The sequence below is a fragment of the Schistocerca americana genome, chromosome 9, assembly GCF_021461395.2.
Source record: "Schistocerca americana isolate TAMUIC-IGC-003095 chromosome 9, iqSchAmer2.1, whole genome shotgun sequence".
Classification (NCBI taxonomy): domain Eukaryota; kingdom Metazoa; phylum Arthropoda; class Insecta; order Orthoptera; family Acrididae; genus Schistocerca; species Schistocerca americana.
The window spans coordinates 20758764-20776355 of NC_060127.1; the positions used below are offsets into that span (position 1 = coordinate 20758764).

General features: G+C 41.5%; 1 protein-coding gene across 1 annotated transcript in view; it reads left to right on the forward strand.

Annotated features, from left to right (window-relative positions):
- Positions 1 to 17592, forward strand: part of LOC124550920 (symplekin) — a 119464-nt gene that overhangs the window by 74012 nt on the left and 27860 nt on the right. The window contains exon 13 of the mRNA XM_047125717.1: positions 1311 to 1506. Coding sequence (XP_046981673.1) covers positions 1311 to 1506 — 196 coding nt within the window. The remainder of the gene's footprint in view (positions 1 to 1310; positions 1507 to 17592) is intronic.

The window sequence follows — 17592 nt, forward strand, 5'->3', positions numbered from 1 at the left end:
TCCCTATGTATTTGGCCCATAAGGCAATTAAGTCACGCCAGTTGCGCGTGCATAGAAGCTCCTTAAAACGTGCACAAGTGAAAGAGTGCTCGTGACCCTAATGCCAAGTTTCACTGAGTCTAGAGGAGCAATGTAGAACAATGTGATAGATTTAGTGTTGTGTATTTCAGATTACCGCCTCTACATTGCATTTAACAGCATTCAAGGAAAAATAACCAATAAATCCACAGGAAGAAGCATGTGTCATCAACTGAATGAAGAAGAGGGAATCTATCTGATCCCCCACATGTAGGTTTGCTGCACAGACCTGCGATACGTGCAGTTGCGACCCACAGATACACTTATTCGGTGTAATCAAGGAATAACACTTGAGCAATTCAGTGCTCATCTTGACATCTTTGTTCATAGGGCTGAAACTTGTCCACTGTTAACATATTCAAAGGTTTGTACATGTTGGGTTTGTCGAAGTTTAATAGAAAATCATAAAGAGGAAAGAAGGATCATCAGTGTTGCTCTTAGAGGCTGGGTGTGATGATTTCTTTTTGAACATTGTCACAGACAATGAAATGTAGATTTACCTCTTTGAAACTAAAAGAAAATGGAAGTAAACAGCATGGTACCACACATCGTCTCCTTTGTAGAAACAGTAGCTCAAAACCACACCCTCAGCTGGTAAAGTCAAGGCTGCATCATTCTTTGGCTCCAAAGGATCTCCATCACGGTAAAACAATTAACTCCGAAGTCTTAGTAAATTAAAGAAATGATTATATTGTGTTTGTTGTAACACATATGTGAATGTTCTCTTTCTTCATGATACACGAGACTGTGCACCCAAAAGGAGATCACTAAACTACAGTGGACTGCTCTTCCTCATCCGCACTACACCCTGGATCTGACATCATTCGATTTCCATCTCTGTGGCCTTCTGAAGAATGGACTCTGTGGGGAGAACTACAGCAATGTTGGCGAAGTTATTGCTGCACCAAGAACCTGGCTGAGAAACAGGCCATTGGGGTGGTACCATGACAGCATAGGGGCTTCACATTAAGGGAGCATAAGGCGATATAATTAAAAAACGGATATTATGTTGAAAAATAGAGTTTTATGAATTGGGGAACAACACGGTGTATTTACATCATGACTAAAACTGACTGCTTTGAGAAAAAAGTATTGCATTACATATTAAACGACCCTCATATTGTCATCTCGACTTGATCTGTACGTATCCGATACCTTGAATACAAGCTGCCTTGCCCAGTAACTGACACACATGTTGCTTATGTATATAAGAGGACCAATGAAATGTACAGGTTGTTATTCCGGCTGTTCCTCGAGGCTCCACTGGTGACGGATGAGGCGGTGGACGTTCTGCGGAGGATCTGTGGCGACCGGAGCCGCGCCGCGGCCGGCATCTCCCTGCTCCAGGAGCTGGTCGTGCGACGGCCTCCGAGGAAAATTGTCTTCCTGAATGCTCTCCTGATGCACACAGCCCACGAGGAGCCAGAGGTTTGTATCGTGTCATTTCACGAACCACCTGCATCTACAGAAATGAATTTAAAATGTGGGCAACCTGATCTTGTGTATAGCTTACACTGAGGTGTACACACCGCTTGTATGTGTAAATGAATGGAGTGATGTGCCATAAAGTCGTAGCTAGTCGTAATGAGTAATTTTTAAATCAAAATTTACCAGTCCAGCTCCAGTTTTGTTGCACTATGCCAAAAGAATTAATTCACACGTAGAATATGTCGCCATTGTCTATGGCATTGTGCCCTGGGGGTTCAGAATGAAAACGGATGTACAGGAAAATGACAAGTCGTTGGATGGAGCATCACTTGGAGTTTAAATTTGTAATATGTGCTGTTGCGTAGTTTCAGAATGTACTAGGCACGTCAGAAAATAGCACGTAATGGGACAATACTTGCATTTGGTGTCCTCGAATTTGCTAAATGTGAGACAGTTGTGACGATTCAGTGATCAAATACCAGATATCAGATGAAAGCTCTAACAGACAAAGCTGTACATGGGTGGTACAAAACACTCCATGAGATTGGCTGCCTATGTGATTCAAAAAGAAAACAGGGCGGCGGGGACCAGCAGCAGATGAGGTGGTGCAAGTGCGGGAATTCTTCATCAGGAGTGTGAAGAAAGAGATGTATGTGTGAGATGACACTGCAGATACCCCAGTTGACTGTCTACTCAAATGTCTACTTGTAAAACCATACCTGCCACAATTGTTCCATGCACTGGCTATTGGGGACAATGGGCTTCGTTCTGATTTCTGCATTGACTTGCAGTGGCTGCTGGAGAAAGGCTGTTTTTCGCAGCGTTTGGTTTTCAGTGTAGAAGCCACGTTTTGTGTGTCAAGAAAGATGAATTGTCATAAGATGCGTCTTTGAGCCACCGGACATTCACACAGGATCGTGTAATGCATTTGTTATTCACCTAAAGTTCGCGTCTTATGTGCCATATCTTCTTAAAGTTTGCATAGAAAACTGTTGTTAGTTTTGTGTAGCTGGACATGCTGCAACAATGGCTTATGCCACAATTACAGTAACACAGTAGAGACTGCTGCCACAATGCAGTACTTCACCGCACTTTTTTTTTTTTACCTCAGTGAAAAACTGCGTCAGTGTTGGATTGGAACTGATTTGCCATTGTTACATTCCTCTCGATCAGTGGCCCCCAAGATCACCTGACTTAATTCCATGTGATTTCTTCTAAAGGGGTTATGGCGGAGATCACATGTTCCTGCTTCCGTTGTCACGTAATTTGAGATTTGCAAGGGAGGATAATTAATGTGGTCACTGATATCCACAATGATGTGTTGGAACATGACTGTCAGTAGTTTGACTGTCATATTGATGTGATCTCTCCTGTTTTCTTGGTGCTGTCGAAGAATGGTGTGCTTCTAAGCATTCTGCCAAGTTGTTGTTGGCATTTTATGCACAATATTTTGACAACTGACCCAGCTGTCCTCTTCAGTGCTGTGAGTTTTGCTGTCATGTGTACCTGCTGCTTAGTCTCCTATGAGTATGTGAACCGTTGTTGGGGTCACACTACTATTTATAGCCAGTTTGATTCCTGGCGCCCACTACAACCTTTGATGCTCTTTCCTTTTTCTGAGCTTCCACTGACATTTCATGTAACACAAATTCTTCCTCTATTTTACAACTGTGGTGGATGAAATGGCATTGGGATCTTAACAGAGTGAGTGCTGGAACCCCAAGCCTTGTTAAAATTGAACCACCATCCCTGTTTGTCAAATATTATGACATCCTTACTTCAGTAGACTACTTATTGTAATTTTATGTGGCTCTCTGGCCTGATGCAAGCCTTTCAATTGGATGGCACATTGGCAACTTGTGTGTCACTAACCTACCTCTGTTATCCAACTGGGGAAAGGGGTCCTAAAGTTTAATGTGAAATCAGAACGACTTGTCGTTTCTGGTGACTCTTTACATTGTTGAGAGGTGAAGGCTAGATTAAAATGCAGACTGAAAAATCCAAGGTCTGACCAGGATTTGATCCCATGAACTCTTGATTTCCAGTCAAGTGCTTTACCGCTAGACCACAAGGCATGAAACAAGACAGTTTCCTTAATTGTGTTGTTCCAGAAACTTTGCGTTTGTACCACAGTACTGGTCTCATCGTAATCCATTCTGTAATTATTTTGAAGTAGTGCTCAGTGACAGCTAATGTACTTGGTTGTTATAGTTGGTTGTGTCATTGGCGTCTCGTGCATCTCTCATTAACTGTTCCAATAATCTGCCCTATGTAACACATTAACCTGAAATGCAGTACACATCTTGCCTTTGGAGACTGAGATCATCTTTAATGTTGCAAAGAATACCTTTTATCTTAGTTGAAGGGAGCAAGGGTTCTTGATTTTGTCTGCATCGTTAGTTAAGTTTGGTGTTCTAAGAACCGGATCTTCGGAACAATATAACAATATATGCAGGTGTTGTAATTCCGTCCTTGTCCAAAAGTGTTAGAGTTCTGTGGACCAAAGTCCTTAGCATCGAATTTCTTTGTGAAGGATGACGATGGCTGGAAATTTGGACGAGTTGTGGTGTGATATTATTGATGACTAGGGCAGCAGTGGAGGAAGGCGGTGGCAGTAGCGACAGGAAGGCTTCACTTGAGAACAGGAAATGAGAAACTGTCAAATGATGGCTCCACTGGTCTTATCTCTGCATCAAGTGAGGCAACAGGAATCACATCCTTAGATTCCTTCACTCATTTATGCATTGAATGTACCTTTCCAAGAACGAAATATTAAGAAAGTAAAATAATCAGACCAAAGAAAAAATGAAAATAAAAATGGTTCAGCCCACAGGAGATAACATGATATTGCTGTGCAACACTGCCTCCAGCCTCAGTTTGGGGAGGAAGTCAATTCCAAAATTTCTTCAGGTATGTTGTATTCAGCTGGAACTACTTGTCAATTATTAGATCATGTAGTACTACCAAACTGTGGGGATTTTGATTGCTACATTTCGCTTGCAGTTCCAAATAGCCTCACATGTTTTGTATGGAATTAAGACCTGCCGGTTCAATATCGTAGGTGCGATGAATGTCAGTGTGTTCTTAAAATTGTGAAAAGTGTGCGCTCCCCTGTGAGTGCAACTGTTGCCACCTTAGAAGTTGAGATCATCGACAGCATACTTGTGAAGACAGGAAAAGGGGGGGGGGGGGGGGCAACAGGTAGTTACTGAGAATACTGAATAAAAATCATGTTAACAGTAACCTGAAAGAGTGGGCCCAAATCATGGTATGGAAAACACCCCAAAACATCACAGAACCAACTCCAGTCTTAACTATAGCCTCTACACACTACGGTTTAAATGTCTTATCGGGCTATCGTTCACTCAACACCTTGCATAATATGAAATCAGGCCAAGTTGTGATTCGTCGGATCAAATTAGATGCCGTCAGTCAGCTACTGCAGTTTCTGTATTGTTGGGCACATTGAAGAAGTGCAGCTTCGCACTGAGGTGATAATAGTCATGGGATATCTCCTAATATCAAGTTGGACCTCCTTTTGTCTGTCATAGTGCACCAACTCGATGTGGCATGGATTCAGTAAGTCATTAGAAGTACCCTGCAGAAATATTATGCCACGATGCCTCTATAGTCGTCCATAATTGCGAAAGTGTCACTGGTTCAGGATTTTGTGCACGAACTGACCTCTTGATTATATTCCATAAATGTTCTATGGGATGCACGTTGGGTGGTCTGGGAGGCCAGATCATTTGCTTGAATTGTTCAGAATGTTGTTCAAATCAGTCACAAACAATTGTGGTCCAATGATAAATTGAAGTCCACGAGTGGCTGCAAATAGTCTCAAAGTAGCTGAACATAACTATTTCCAGTCAATGATCGATTCAGTTGTACCAATGGACCCAGTCCATTCAATGTAAACACAGCTCACACCATTAGGGAGCCACGGCCAGCATGCACAGCGCCTTCTTGTCAGCTTGGATCCGAGGCTTTATGGGGTCCACACCACACTCAAACCCTACCATCAGCTTTTACCAATTTAAATTGGAACTCATCTAACCAGGCCACAGTTTTCCAGTAGTATACGGACCAACTGATATCATCACGAACCAAGGAGATTCGCTGCAGGCAATGTTGTGCTTTTAGCAAAGGCACTTGGGTTGATAGTCTGTCATAGCCCGTTAACACCAAATTTCACCACACTGTCCTAACGCGTGCGTTATTCGTACGTCTTACATTGATTTCTGTGGTTATTTCGTGCAGTGTAACTAGTCAGTTAGCACTGACAACTTGATGCAAACGCTGCTGCTCTTGGTCGTTAAGTGGAGGTCGTCAGCCACTGAGGTAATGGTTGAAAATTGCTATTTTCGGCACACACTCTTGACACTATGGGATATCAATTTCCGAAATGAAATGCCCAATGCGTGTAGCTCCGACTATCATTCTGCGTTCAAAGTCTATTAATTCCCATTGTGCCACCATAATCGCATCGGAAAGCTTTTCGTGTGAATCACGTGAGCATAAATGACAGCTTCGCCAATGCAGATCCCTTTTATACCGTGGGTACATGACACTACCACCATCTGTATATGTGCAAATTGCTATCCTGTGACTTTCATCATCCCATTGCATGTGTTGCTGTGAGAAGTGGTCTTTGTGAGGTACTAGACTCCAAATGTATATTGGATCCAAATTCCTTCCTGAAGTTTGCTTAGAAACTGGTTGAAATGGACCTGCGTACTCTGATATCAACAATTTCAGTTCGGCTTGAAGCAGGTATGAGACTTGCCTCTGTGCCTTGTTGGTTAGGATATTTTCACACCGCCACTGCTCTTACTCAGTGTTATCTGGCTGAAAATGCCGTACCAGTCCTTATACACACATTATACAGTCTGCATTGATACGCCAACAAATGGTACCTCCTTTCTCCCATTCTGTTACATTCAACCATCTTGCTGTGCCAGTTCTATACAATTGAGTCGTATGTACACAACACTTTGCTGTCATGTCCTGTATCAGTGGTGAAAGGTCTTGTAACCACTATGTATCAGTTGTACACTATCTACAGTGCTCCAAAGCACCATTGTGCTCTTTTAATTGGGAGGCTAATATTTTGTCCAGTAAGCTCAGATTGTCCAGTAAGTTCAGATTATTATATGGATCCTGCAACCAAGGAAGGGACTGTTGAGATACTATTTGTGTGTGGTATATTGGGTCATTGAGATATTTTGGAAAGCTTGATAACTGTAAAATGCAAATAAAGGGATTGCTTGTTGATATGATGGGTCTGAGTGAAATTACAATGCCTATGGATGTAGATCTTCAGAGCAATGACTACAAAGTAATTTTCTGAAGATATTAAAAACCAGAGTAATGAGACTAACAAGAGAGTTTGGCAAGTAAGTAAAGTATTATTTTCGGTGCAGTGATAGAATAGTCTTGGTAAAACTGGAGATTTAGCTTGTTGTCCTGAATACTATTAAAGTTTACATTCCAACTACTGGACCAGCAGACAAAGAAGCAGAGAAAATATGTAAGCAGTTAGAGGTAGTAATGGGCCAGGACAAAGGGAATATTTTAATTATTGGTGACTGGAAGGCAGTACAGTATTTGGAAAATTTGGACTGGGAAAAAGATTGGTTGTGTCAGGATTATGGAGAAAATATGTGTTGCATCAGGATTACAGGCAGATACCAAATTGATCACATTTTTGTAGAACAGCCTAATCAAACAGTGTAAGACGTATCCTGGTGCTGATAGTTTGTGTGACCACAGCCCCATCTGCATGAAAGCCAATCTTGTATGAGAAGAAAATAAGAAGAACCAAGTCCAGGCTAAGACATAGCATGACTATACTTATGAATGAGAATTCCAGAATAGAATTTAAAAATTCTATACAGTAGAGGTTGAATAAATTGGCAACCAATACAATACGTGACTAATAGAACAGACTGAAAAATATGACTATAGAAACTACAGAGCAAATGCCAACACCACTAGGATTTCATGGATACACGGTTCCGTTGAGCTGATTGAGGAAAGAATGCTGTTCAGAAATGCCAAGAGTGACAGAGGTGAAGCAGATTAAGTGGCTAAAATGTTGTAGTAAAAACTAAAATAAAACCTAAGGAAGTATAAATTGAGGAACAGTGATAAAAATGAAGGAAATGTGATGAGAGGATGTGAAGAAAAAATGTACCATCCAGTTCAGACATTTTTAAGAATGAAAGGCACAAGAGGACTCAGTGAAAACCAGGGGTGCCCTGTGTATTACATACAATAACGAATTAACGCAGCACGGCTATACATACACATTTATTTGGTATAAAGGGCTTGGAATTAATTATTAGTTAATTGCTGAGGCTGCAGATACATCATAAGGTAAACTTGCACCAAAAATACTTGGAGAAGAATTCAGTAAAGCTGTTGAGGAATTAAAGGTAAAAAGCATCCTTGACATGTTGCAGTAACTAGAGAAATGCTAGAAGCCTTATGCAATAAAACAGTTAACTTTGTATATGAGTTCATCAGTGATATGTATGAAAAGCCAGGAACATCTGAAGAATTAAAAAATTTTGTTGTACATAAAATAAGTCCGCAGCTTGTGGTCTTGCGGTAGCGTATTGCTTCCCACACAGGGGGTCCCAGGTTCGATGCCCGGCGACGTCAGGGATTTTTCCTACCTCGAGATGACTGGGTATTGTTGTGTCATCTTCATCATCATCATCGTTCACCCCTATTACAGTTGGATGAAGGCAATGGCAAACCACCTGCGCAAGGACCTTGCCTAGTACAGCGGTGCGGGTCTCCCGCATCGTCTCCTATGCTCCTTGGAGTGTGGGACCTCATCATCATCATCATCATCATCATCATCACATAAAATAAGAAAAGGCAACCGCTCGCATATAACAGATTGATGCATGGATCACTGAAAACGACATTCGCACTAGCTTTCGAGCACTAGCATTCTGGCCACACCCCCAGGGGCCCAGCATACATTTGCTGCATGTGGGCTTGGCGACCCTGGCTTCCTGAGCAGGGAACTGCTAAGTGCCACCACCAGTCCTCTGTTATCGTAAGCTCCGGGCATGTTTCAGCGGCCACTGTGCGGTGTGGCGCGGCAGTGGAATGTTGTGTATTTCAGAGAATGGGGGCCTTGGCTTCACCGCCTGGACCGCGAAGAAGATACATGCCTCTGTACAAAAACCCTGAACCTCAGTGTGCTACAAGCTGATGAGGTGAATGGCTGTTGAGGTAAAACAGTCGTCCCTATGAAACAGTCTCATCAAACTACTGTTCGTGGTGGGACGAGTGCACCATCAGGTAGTACTTACACCGACTCACAGAGAACGCTTGGTCAGTCCTCCTTAGAAGTAGTCTCAGAATTGTAGTAACAAGGCATTAGTGTGCCATACACCTTTTTTATAATCAAGAGAATAGGGGAGCCTTTGAGAAGGCCACCCCTTTGTTTATTCACCAGGCATTGGAGGGTATTGCTAGGTCTCTTAAAATTATCAACCAACTTCATAACAGAACACTTCTTGTTGATAATGCTGATTGAAAACAGGTATCTAAGCTTCTGGGATATAAAGCCTTAGGTGACCACCCAATCAAGGCTGGGGGTGCATAACACCCTTAACTTTGGTAAAGGCTTGGTTACTTGTTCTGATATAATGAAGATGTACCCCACAGAGTTTGGTGAAGGATGGAAAAATTAGGGCGTCCCGAAAGTGCAGAACTGTATGAAGAGAGTCAATGGTGCATTGGAAAAATCTACAACATTTATTGAAACGTTTAGTAGTCCAGAATTATCTTAACATATCCCTACAGGCTGTGTCCATCTTAATGTTCACCTGTTCGTTCCTAACCCAATGCGATACTTCAGGTGTCAAAGATTTGACCATACCACCATGGGATGTAGTGGGAAGGTTACGGGTGCAAATTGTGGAGGCTCAGCTTGTGAATCGGACAATTCTTGTACATTTCCTCCGAAATGTATAAACTGCTCCGGAGGTCACACATTATGGAGCAGAAAGTGTAAGGTTTACAACAAGGAAAGGAAAATACAAGTGTTGAAACTCAAGAGGTGCATACGCTGTGGTGAAGGTACAAAAGATTTCAAAGCTATGCAACCTCTGGTTTTGCTACTTCTTTTGCATCAGCCCTTAAGAAGCCAATCGCCAAGTGTGATGCCTTCTCACAAACACAGACCACAGATTCAAGTATGAGCACATGCACTTGTTGGTGTACCTGTGGAGGAAATGCTACATTTGAAACAGAAATCATTCGGAAGCCATCAGCAATGGGCTTACCACCTAAGCCACATGCCACTGCCCACCATCGGAAGCCTACTAGCTGTCCCCTCAACCCAAGCAACCAACTCCTTCCGTAAGAAAGGAAAAAGTCTTCAAAATGTAGTTCAAAGTCGAAGAAAGTGGCAGTTAAACCTACCGATCGGCGAGCTCTCTCCCTCACAGGTGGAAACTATGCTCTTAAGGATTGGACTTCCAATTGGAGGAACCAGAAAGCCGGGAACCAGCTAATGTTCCCCCAGACCTTCCGGCTAAATCACCGCCTCTGAGGGAGAAAGACAGTACCAACCATCACTAATCATTGGCTCCCTCAGGAACTTCTGTGTTGCAGTGGAATTTAAATGGATACAAAATCACATTTGGAAGTAATACAGCCCCTGGTCCAGGAGAAACCGTTCTGCATCTCCTTACAAGAAACTCATTTTAGAGTCACTAACACACCTGTGTTATGGGGTAACCACCCCTACAGGAATGCTGTTTTCTGTTTTGTGTCTCTGTGCTCCACACATAGATTCGCTATGATGAATGGTTGCCTTTCTCTAAATTTACATATTGCTCCAGCCAGGAATTTCCATTACTGTTAAAAATTAAGTTCTGTTATGAATACCTAAAACAACCACATCAGACAAGTGTGAAGATCATAATAAAGCAAGCTTCCTATGCTATATTTAGGAGATGTTGGTGAGCATCAGAAGTGACAGAATCTCACACAAAACCTCCTCGAAGATCAATTTGGATTCAGGAAGAATGAGGAACTAGAGAAGTAATAATTTACTTAAGAAAGCTGTATGAATAAATGCTCACAATTTATAGACTCTCATTTGTGGGTGTATTTGATTTCAATAAAGCTTTTGGCAATGTACATTATGTGACCAAATGTACTCGAACACCTGGCTGAAAATGACTTACAAATCTGTGGCGCCCTCAATTGGCAATGCTGGAATTCAATATGGTGTTGGCCCACCCTTAGCCCTGATGACAGCTTCCACTAATGCAGGCATACGTTCAGTCAGGTGCTGGAAGGTTTATTTGGGAGGAGGGGTATCGATGTTGGCCGGTGCGGCCTGGCACGTAGTCAGTGTTCCAAAAGATCCAAAAGATGTTCCATACGATACAGGCCAGGACTCTGTGCAGGCCAGTCCATTACAGGGATGTTATTGTCGTGCGACCAATCCACCACAGACCGTGCATTATGAACAGGTGCTCGATCGTGTTGAAAGGTACAATCGCCATCCCCAAATTGCTCTTCAACAGTGGGAAGCAAGAAGGTGCTTGAAACATCAATATAGACGTGTGCTGTGATAGTGCCACACAAAACAACAAGGGTTGCAAGCCCCCCTCTGTGAAAAATGCGACCACACCATAACACCACCACCTCCAAATTTTACTGTTGGCACTACCCATGCTGGCTGATGACGTTCACTGGCATTCGCCATATGTACACCCTGCCATCGAATCACTACATTGTGTTCTCTGATTCGTCACTCCACACAACGTTTTTCCACTGTTCAATCGTCCAATGTTTACGCTCCTTGCATCAAGCAGGGCATAGTTTGACATTTAATGGCATGATGTGTGGCTTATGAGCAGCCACTCATCCGTGACCTCCACGTTTTCTCACCTCCTGCCTAACTGTGCTTGCAGTGGATCCTGGTGCAGTTTGTAATTCCTATGTGATGGTCTGGATAGATATCTTCCTATTACACATTACGACCCTCTTCAACTGTCTGCAGTCTGTCAGTCAACAGATGAGGTCGGCCTGTACACTTTTGTGCTGTCCCTTCACGTTTCCACTTCACCATCACTTCGGAAACAGCAGACCTAGGAGTGTGGAAATCTCGTGTACAAATGTATGACACAATATAATGGTGTAAGGTAAGTCTTTCAGCTCCCGGGATTGGAATGACTCCTTACCCTCTCCTTTAAAACCCACTTCCTTTCGTCTTCCCCTCTCCTTCCCTCTTTCCTGATGAGGCAACAGTTTGTTGCGAAAGCTTGAATTTTGTGTGTATGTTTGTGTTTGTTTGTGGTCTATCGACCTGCCAGCGCTTTTGTTCGGTAAGTCACCTCATCTTTGTTTTTATATATAATGTATGACACAAGTGACACCCAATCACCTGACCACGTTGAAAGTCCATGAGTTCCACGGAGCGTCCCATTCTGCTCTCTCATGATGTCTAATGACTACCGAGGTCGCTGATAAGGAGTACCTGACAGTATGTGGCAGCACAATGCACCTAATATGAAAAACATGTGTTTTTTGGAGGTGTCCGGGTACTTTAAATCACATAGTGTGTATTGGCTTAAGATGATGGAAGTTCTAAGGTGTATTATGGTAGATTACAGAGTTGGGGAAAATAACTGAGCAGCTTTTCATGAATTATTCAGAAGTTATCAAAATAAGACGGCAAAACATAACTTGTGAGAATGTATGAAGATGTTGTCCCTTCCTGTTTAATTTATACAGTGGAGATATAATATAAACATGTAGTGGTACATATCAGGAGGGAACAGCTACAAAAGGGAAAGCATAAAAATGCTTAGATTTTTATGAAAAGAATAGTTGCTATTCATCATACAGCAGAGATTGTGAATCGCAGGTAGGCACAACAAAAAGAGTGTGTGTGTGTGGGGGGGGGGGGGGGTCTATTTTTGATGAAGGCCTTGTTGGCCTTACTTTCTGACAGTCGTTTTGTTGTGCCTATCTGGGACTTAGCATCATCTCCCCTATATTATGAGTAGCAACTATCCATTTCATAACATTATCTTATTCTATCCTGAATTTCCCATTCTTAGATTATTATGCTTATATATGTTAATATAATTGGAACACAGCCTTCTAAAGGCCTAGGAGTCATGCACAAGGTGTATGAAAACATATAATATGAAAATAAAAAGCAGAAACTGAAATTTTGGTACCTTTGAGTATCTTCAAATGATAGGACCTGCCTGGAAGTGAAAGTAAAATTATGCAAACTAAAACAGCTTTCAATAAAATGAGGTAATATCTAACAAGGCAATCTTACAAACAGGTCGCTCTTCAGTTTTGTTAACATGTGCATGATTTGAAGGTCCATCAGAGGCATTTATATTACTGAACGGCTATCAGGGGGCAACAAAAATTTGATTTTCAGTACTTCATGTAATTATTGGCCTAATTTAAAAATTGAAAATGCCATCATACTCTCCCCATAAAGATGTATAATCTTATGGTAAAGGTTTAACACAGTGAGTCAGGTAACAAAATTAGGTGCACGAATTACACAACTTCCAACAAACTTTACGCACAATTTCAAACCTTCGCAAATCTTTTTTCTTGCTCAATCCCACCCCAAAATGATAAAAACAGTTTGGCGCTTACTATGTTTTCGCTGTTCGTGCAGTAAACTTCAGCATCAGGCACAATGTTTCAATTTGTTACTTATTTACCAGTAATTCTATTTGCAAAACATTTTGCAGATGGTACCCACATTGCAGACACTTGCAAAATTATGTAATTGTAAGACAGGCAGTTGAGAAGGAAGGATGACCTAAACATTGAGATGAATGAAACACCAGCTTTCACTTAAAATAGAGTGCAAATTACGCAAACTATACTCATCTAGTGTTTGGTAATGAGACCACTTAGCTACTGCCAACAAACTTTAGACACAATTTTGAACTTCTGTGAACTCTTTCTTTCTTATTAATGTCAAATATTGAACACATTAACTTGTTTGTGAAGTAATCATAAGTTTGAAGCAGTTTATGTAAGGGAGCTCAACCCTTTAAAAAAATCAGGGTTTTACTGGTCAGTTTCCAAAATCAGTGACGCACTGCTAAAAAAAACTCTGAAATATAAATTGCAGATTTTTTCCAGTACCGTTCACGTGAAAAACATTTCTAGCATTTTAACAGAGTACCCAGTATCCGAGTCTTCTAAATGTATAGTTACTGTCTCAATTCTCACTCATAGCACCTGCTTTATTTTTTAATAAAAGTAACATTTTTTTACTTTTTTATTTTAATCACTGGTGGTGTGAAAATGTGAGTATTGTCACCAAATCAAAATGTGGTACTCAAATCCAAATCAGAGAATAAATTCCTTTTCTTATGTCAATAGATTGACCAGTATTATTGATATATGGGTGTGCTTGTATGCATCTCCCTCCCTCCCCCCCCCCCCCCCCCCTCCTCCTCCCTCTCCTCTCCATTTACGAATAAGACAGTTTGCATTTCTGTATCAAATTTTAATTCATATTCTTGAGATTCATAAAAAAATTGAAATATGTTATCTTTATTTAAAAAGATTGTTATAAATGTGGTAGCTAGCATTTTCATTTGATAACAAGTACAGAAAATCAAAGAAAGATACTGCTTGTGAGGTGAATTGTGCAAGTGGGAACTGTCCCTGCAACATATCCTTCGTTGCTGTAATTCCCCTGGTATAAAACTTTGTTGGTCCCTGTATGCCACCTACTTATCTCCTTCCCTGCACCCACTCCAGTATTACACGTCTTTTATTCCACCAACACAGCTACACGTTATTTTCTCATCCCTACTTCTCTCCTTATTACTATGAAGCTGCGTCATTGTCTGCTAGGAACAGAATGGAGCATTTGCGCATTCCTTGTGACTTTTGCCATACCTATCCTGGGCTGTGGCTCTATAGAGGCTGTGCTATCCTGCATGTCCACTGAGGTAGTTCAACATTTGTTTACTAGACTGTTCTTTGTGAAGATGATTCTAAACAGTGTGTAACAACAAAGAAAGGTAGGGGTGCTTGCCTACATTTTATAAATGCTTGTGCGTATTTTTAGGAAGCTGTAGAGATGTGCTGTGATCAGCAACACAACATAAATGTTCAAAAGCTGAAAAATGTATTGCACGAGACAGTGACAGTTTTGGGCATAAATCACAAGGGGAACTGGTCAGTAAAATGCAAGAAGTTAACAATCTGTTAAACCAACCAGCATGACTTCCTCATTTTGATGTGCAATTCTATGTCTAACCACCTGGCAGGATCTACCATTCTCTTATTCTGCTACCTAGTCACCCAAACCTAGTTACTAGTTTCATATTCTCTCCACTCAGATTTGTTTTCTATTTGCAATTGATCCTGGCTGTTTCAGATAATTGTGACTTGAAAATCTTCACATACAGAGGGTAAGTTTGCATGATGTTTCTCTTTCGGAATGGTTTGTACTGTTCTCTCTTGATGCACTCGTGCTGAATGAAAAGCAATGATGAGAATATTTTAACAAATCAAGCACAGAGATAATCCTCAGAATATGCTCTTTAATTATCAATATTCGCTTTTGCCCATGTTAACAGACAATTAGATATGCTTCATCCAACAATTAAATAGTTTTCTGAAACACATGGAAAAAATAACACTGTTGCTGCCACCAACCCCACAGCTCTCATCTCCATCAGATTTATAATGTGCCCTTGCAGACCACCTTCCATTGTCAGAAGCAGATGCAAGTCAGATTGTGCCAAATCTAGGCTGTATATAGGATACCATATAGTGGTGAACTTCAGTCTCTGAAATCGTGCTGTGGTGGTAATGTCTGGTGTGTGTGGTTTGGCATTGTCACCTTGAAGGAAAGCATTTGCATTTTGCATTTGGACTCACATTAGTCATCGTACCAAAGCTTTCAGCGCTGTGATGTAACTGTCTGAATTGCTTCGTGTTCCATATTAAAGACCAACATTGCTGTCGCGGACTGTTAAACTGTTTCTCACAGAAGTCGGACGTTCCCTCCAAGTTTAAATTCTAGTGGACCAATGGTGCACAGTGCTCTCTTCAACAGAGTCGCCATAAACAGCTCATTTACTGATGCATTTTCACTGGGACGACACATTATGCTGTCAAGAATTCAGTTACAACATGTTGCATAATTTGGTTTGACTAGCCACCTTATCAAGGTTCCATTATTTATGCTGTAACAGTATTACAGTCCACCGATAAGGTAAAGCCATTACTTTTTCTTGTGAAAAAATGCATTTAATATAATGTATCTACATTTCAGTTGTCTCTCTTTTGTGACAGTTATAACTTAATGGTTTACTTCATTGTGTTCAACCAAGTATATATTTTTCCATTTTTGCACAATATTTAGACTACCGACCCAGTCATCTTGTTCCAGTGCTGTGAGTTACACCATTATTTGTATTTGCTATCTTGACTCCGACCAGACTGTGAAGTACTGTTATTTATAGCTGATTTCAACTCCCCACTGATGGTCATTCATTTTTCACAGCCTGCACTGTTCCGTGAAAACGCACATTCTCTAAATACTTCTTAGCTCTTGTGGAGGTGATGGGTGCTGAGATCTTAGCACACTGAATGCCAGAGCCTAAACGTTCTTTCAGTTGTAACCTATATCCCAGTTTGTAGGGTGTTTGAATATATTTATTTTTATAGTATCCTAAATTATGCTGTTCCAGAAACTTTGCATTTGCACCACAGTACTGCTCTTGTCGTATTTCACTTTGTGGTTATATTTGAGGCAGTACTTGGCAACAGCTGGTTTGCTATGTTGCTTTAGTTGAGGGTGTCACTGATGTTCCGTGTCTTTCTCCTCAACTGTTCTAATAGTCTACCCCACATAATGCATGCCACATTTGCACAGAATGTGGTATTCTGTGGCTTTTGGAGACCTATATTGCCTTTAACATTGCAAAGAAGACTTTATTGATGGCAGCGAAATACACTGAATGCCAGCTTTCCGTAGGCATCTATTGGTCTTTCGGAATATTGAGTCGGCATAAGTAAATAGTGCTTCTTGGCTTCTCTTTATCTTTCTTTTCAACCTCTTTCTCAGGTGTTCTTGATTTTGACTGGAATACCTGCTCAGTTTGACGACCCACTCACTTGTCGTTGCTTTCATTGTCTGAAAGTATTAGAGCTCTGTGGACGCGAGTCTTTAGTACTGAATTTCTTTGTGATGGATGGTAGTGGCTCAAGGTTTGGAGACAGAGTGTTTTGTGTGTGGTTATTCTGCATACACTGTGACATGTGAATCAATTCACTCTTTTCTTAATTAACACACTGAAGAAAGGTAGAGACTGACACCCGCGCGCGCACACACACACACACACACACATACACACACACACACACACACACACACACACACACACACACACACACATTACTTTGCCTTTAAAGTGGCATCTGTAATAGAGGTACATTTCAAGCAGAGAACTGTCGTAGAGTTTCTTTTGGCAGAAAAGCATAGCATCGCAGATATTCATAGTGCAGAATGTCTGCGGAGACCTGGCAGTGAAGCACAGCGCTTTATTGTGTGAGGTGTGTGTGTGTGTGTGTGTGTGTGTGTGTGTGTGTGTGTGTGTGTGATCTTCGCAACAAGGTCACATAAATGTGTCAGAGCTCCTGCGTACCTGCCAGCCAGCCAGCCACACACAGCTGTGACACCTGCAGTGTGTTAATCATCACAAAAATACAAGCCAACTTCTATTTCTCGATGACAGCACAAGTCCTCACACGGGTCTGCACACATGAGAGCAGCTCACAAAACATCTTTGGACTGTTCTTCCTCATCCACCCTACAGCCCAGATCCTGCACCTTTCCACTTCCTTGTGTTTGGCCCAATGAAGTACGCACTATGCGGGAAGCAGTCCATAAAGGATGGGGACGTTATTGATGCAGCAAGATATCTGCTTTGACATCGACCAGTAGAGTGGTGCCATGCACGCATACAGGCCCTCCCAGTAGGGTAGCGTAAGGTAATTGGTCGGAACAGAGATTATGTTGTAAAATAGGGTTTG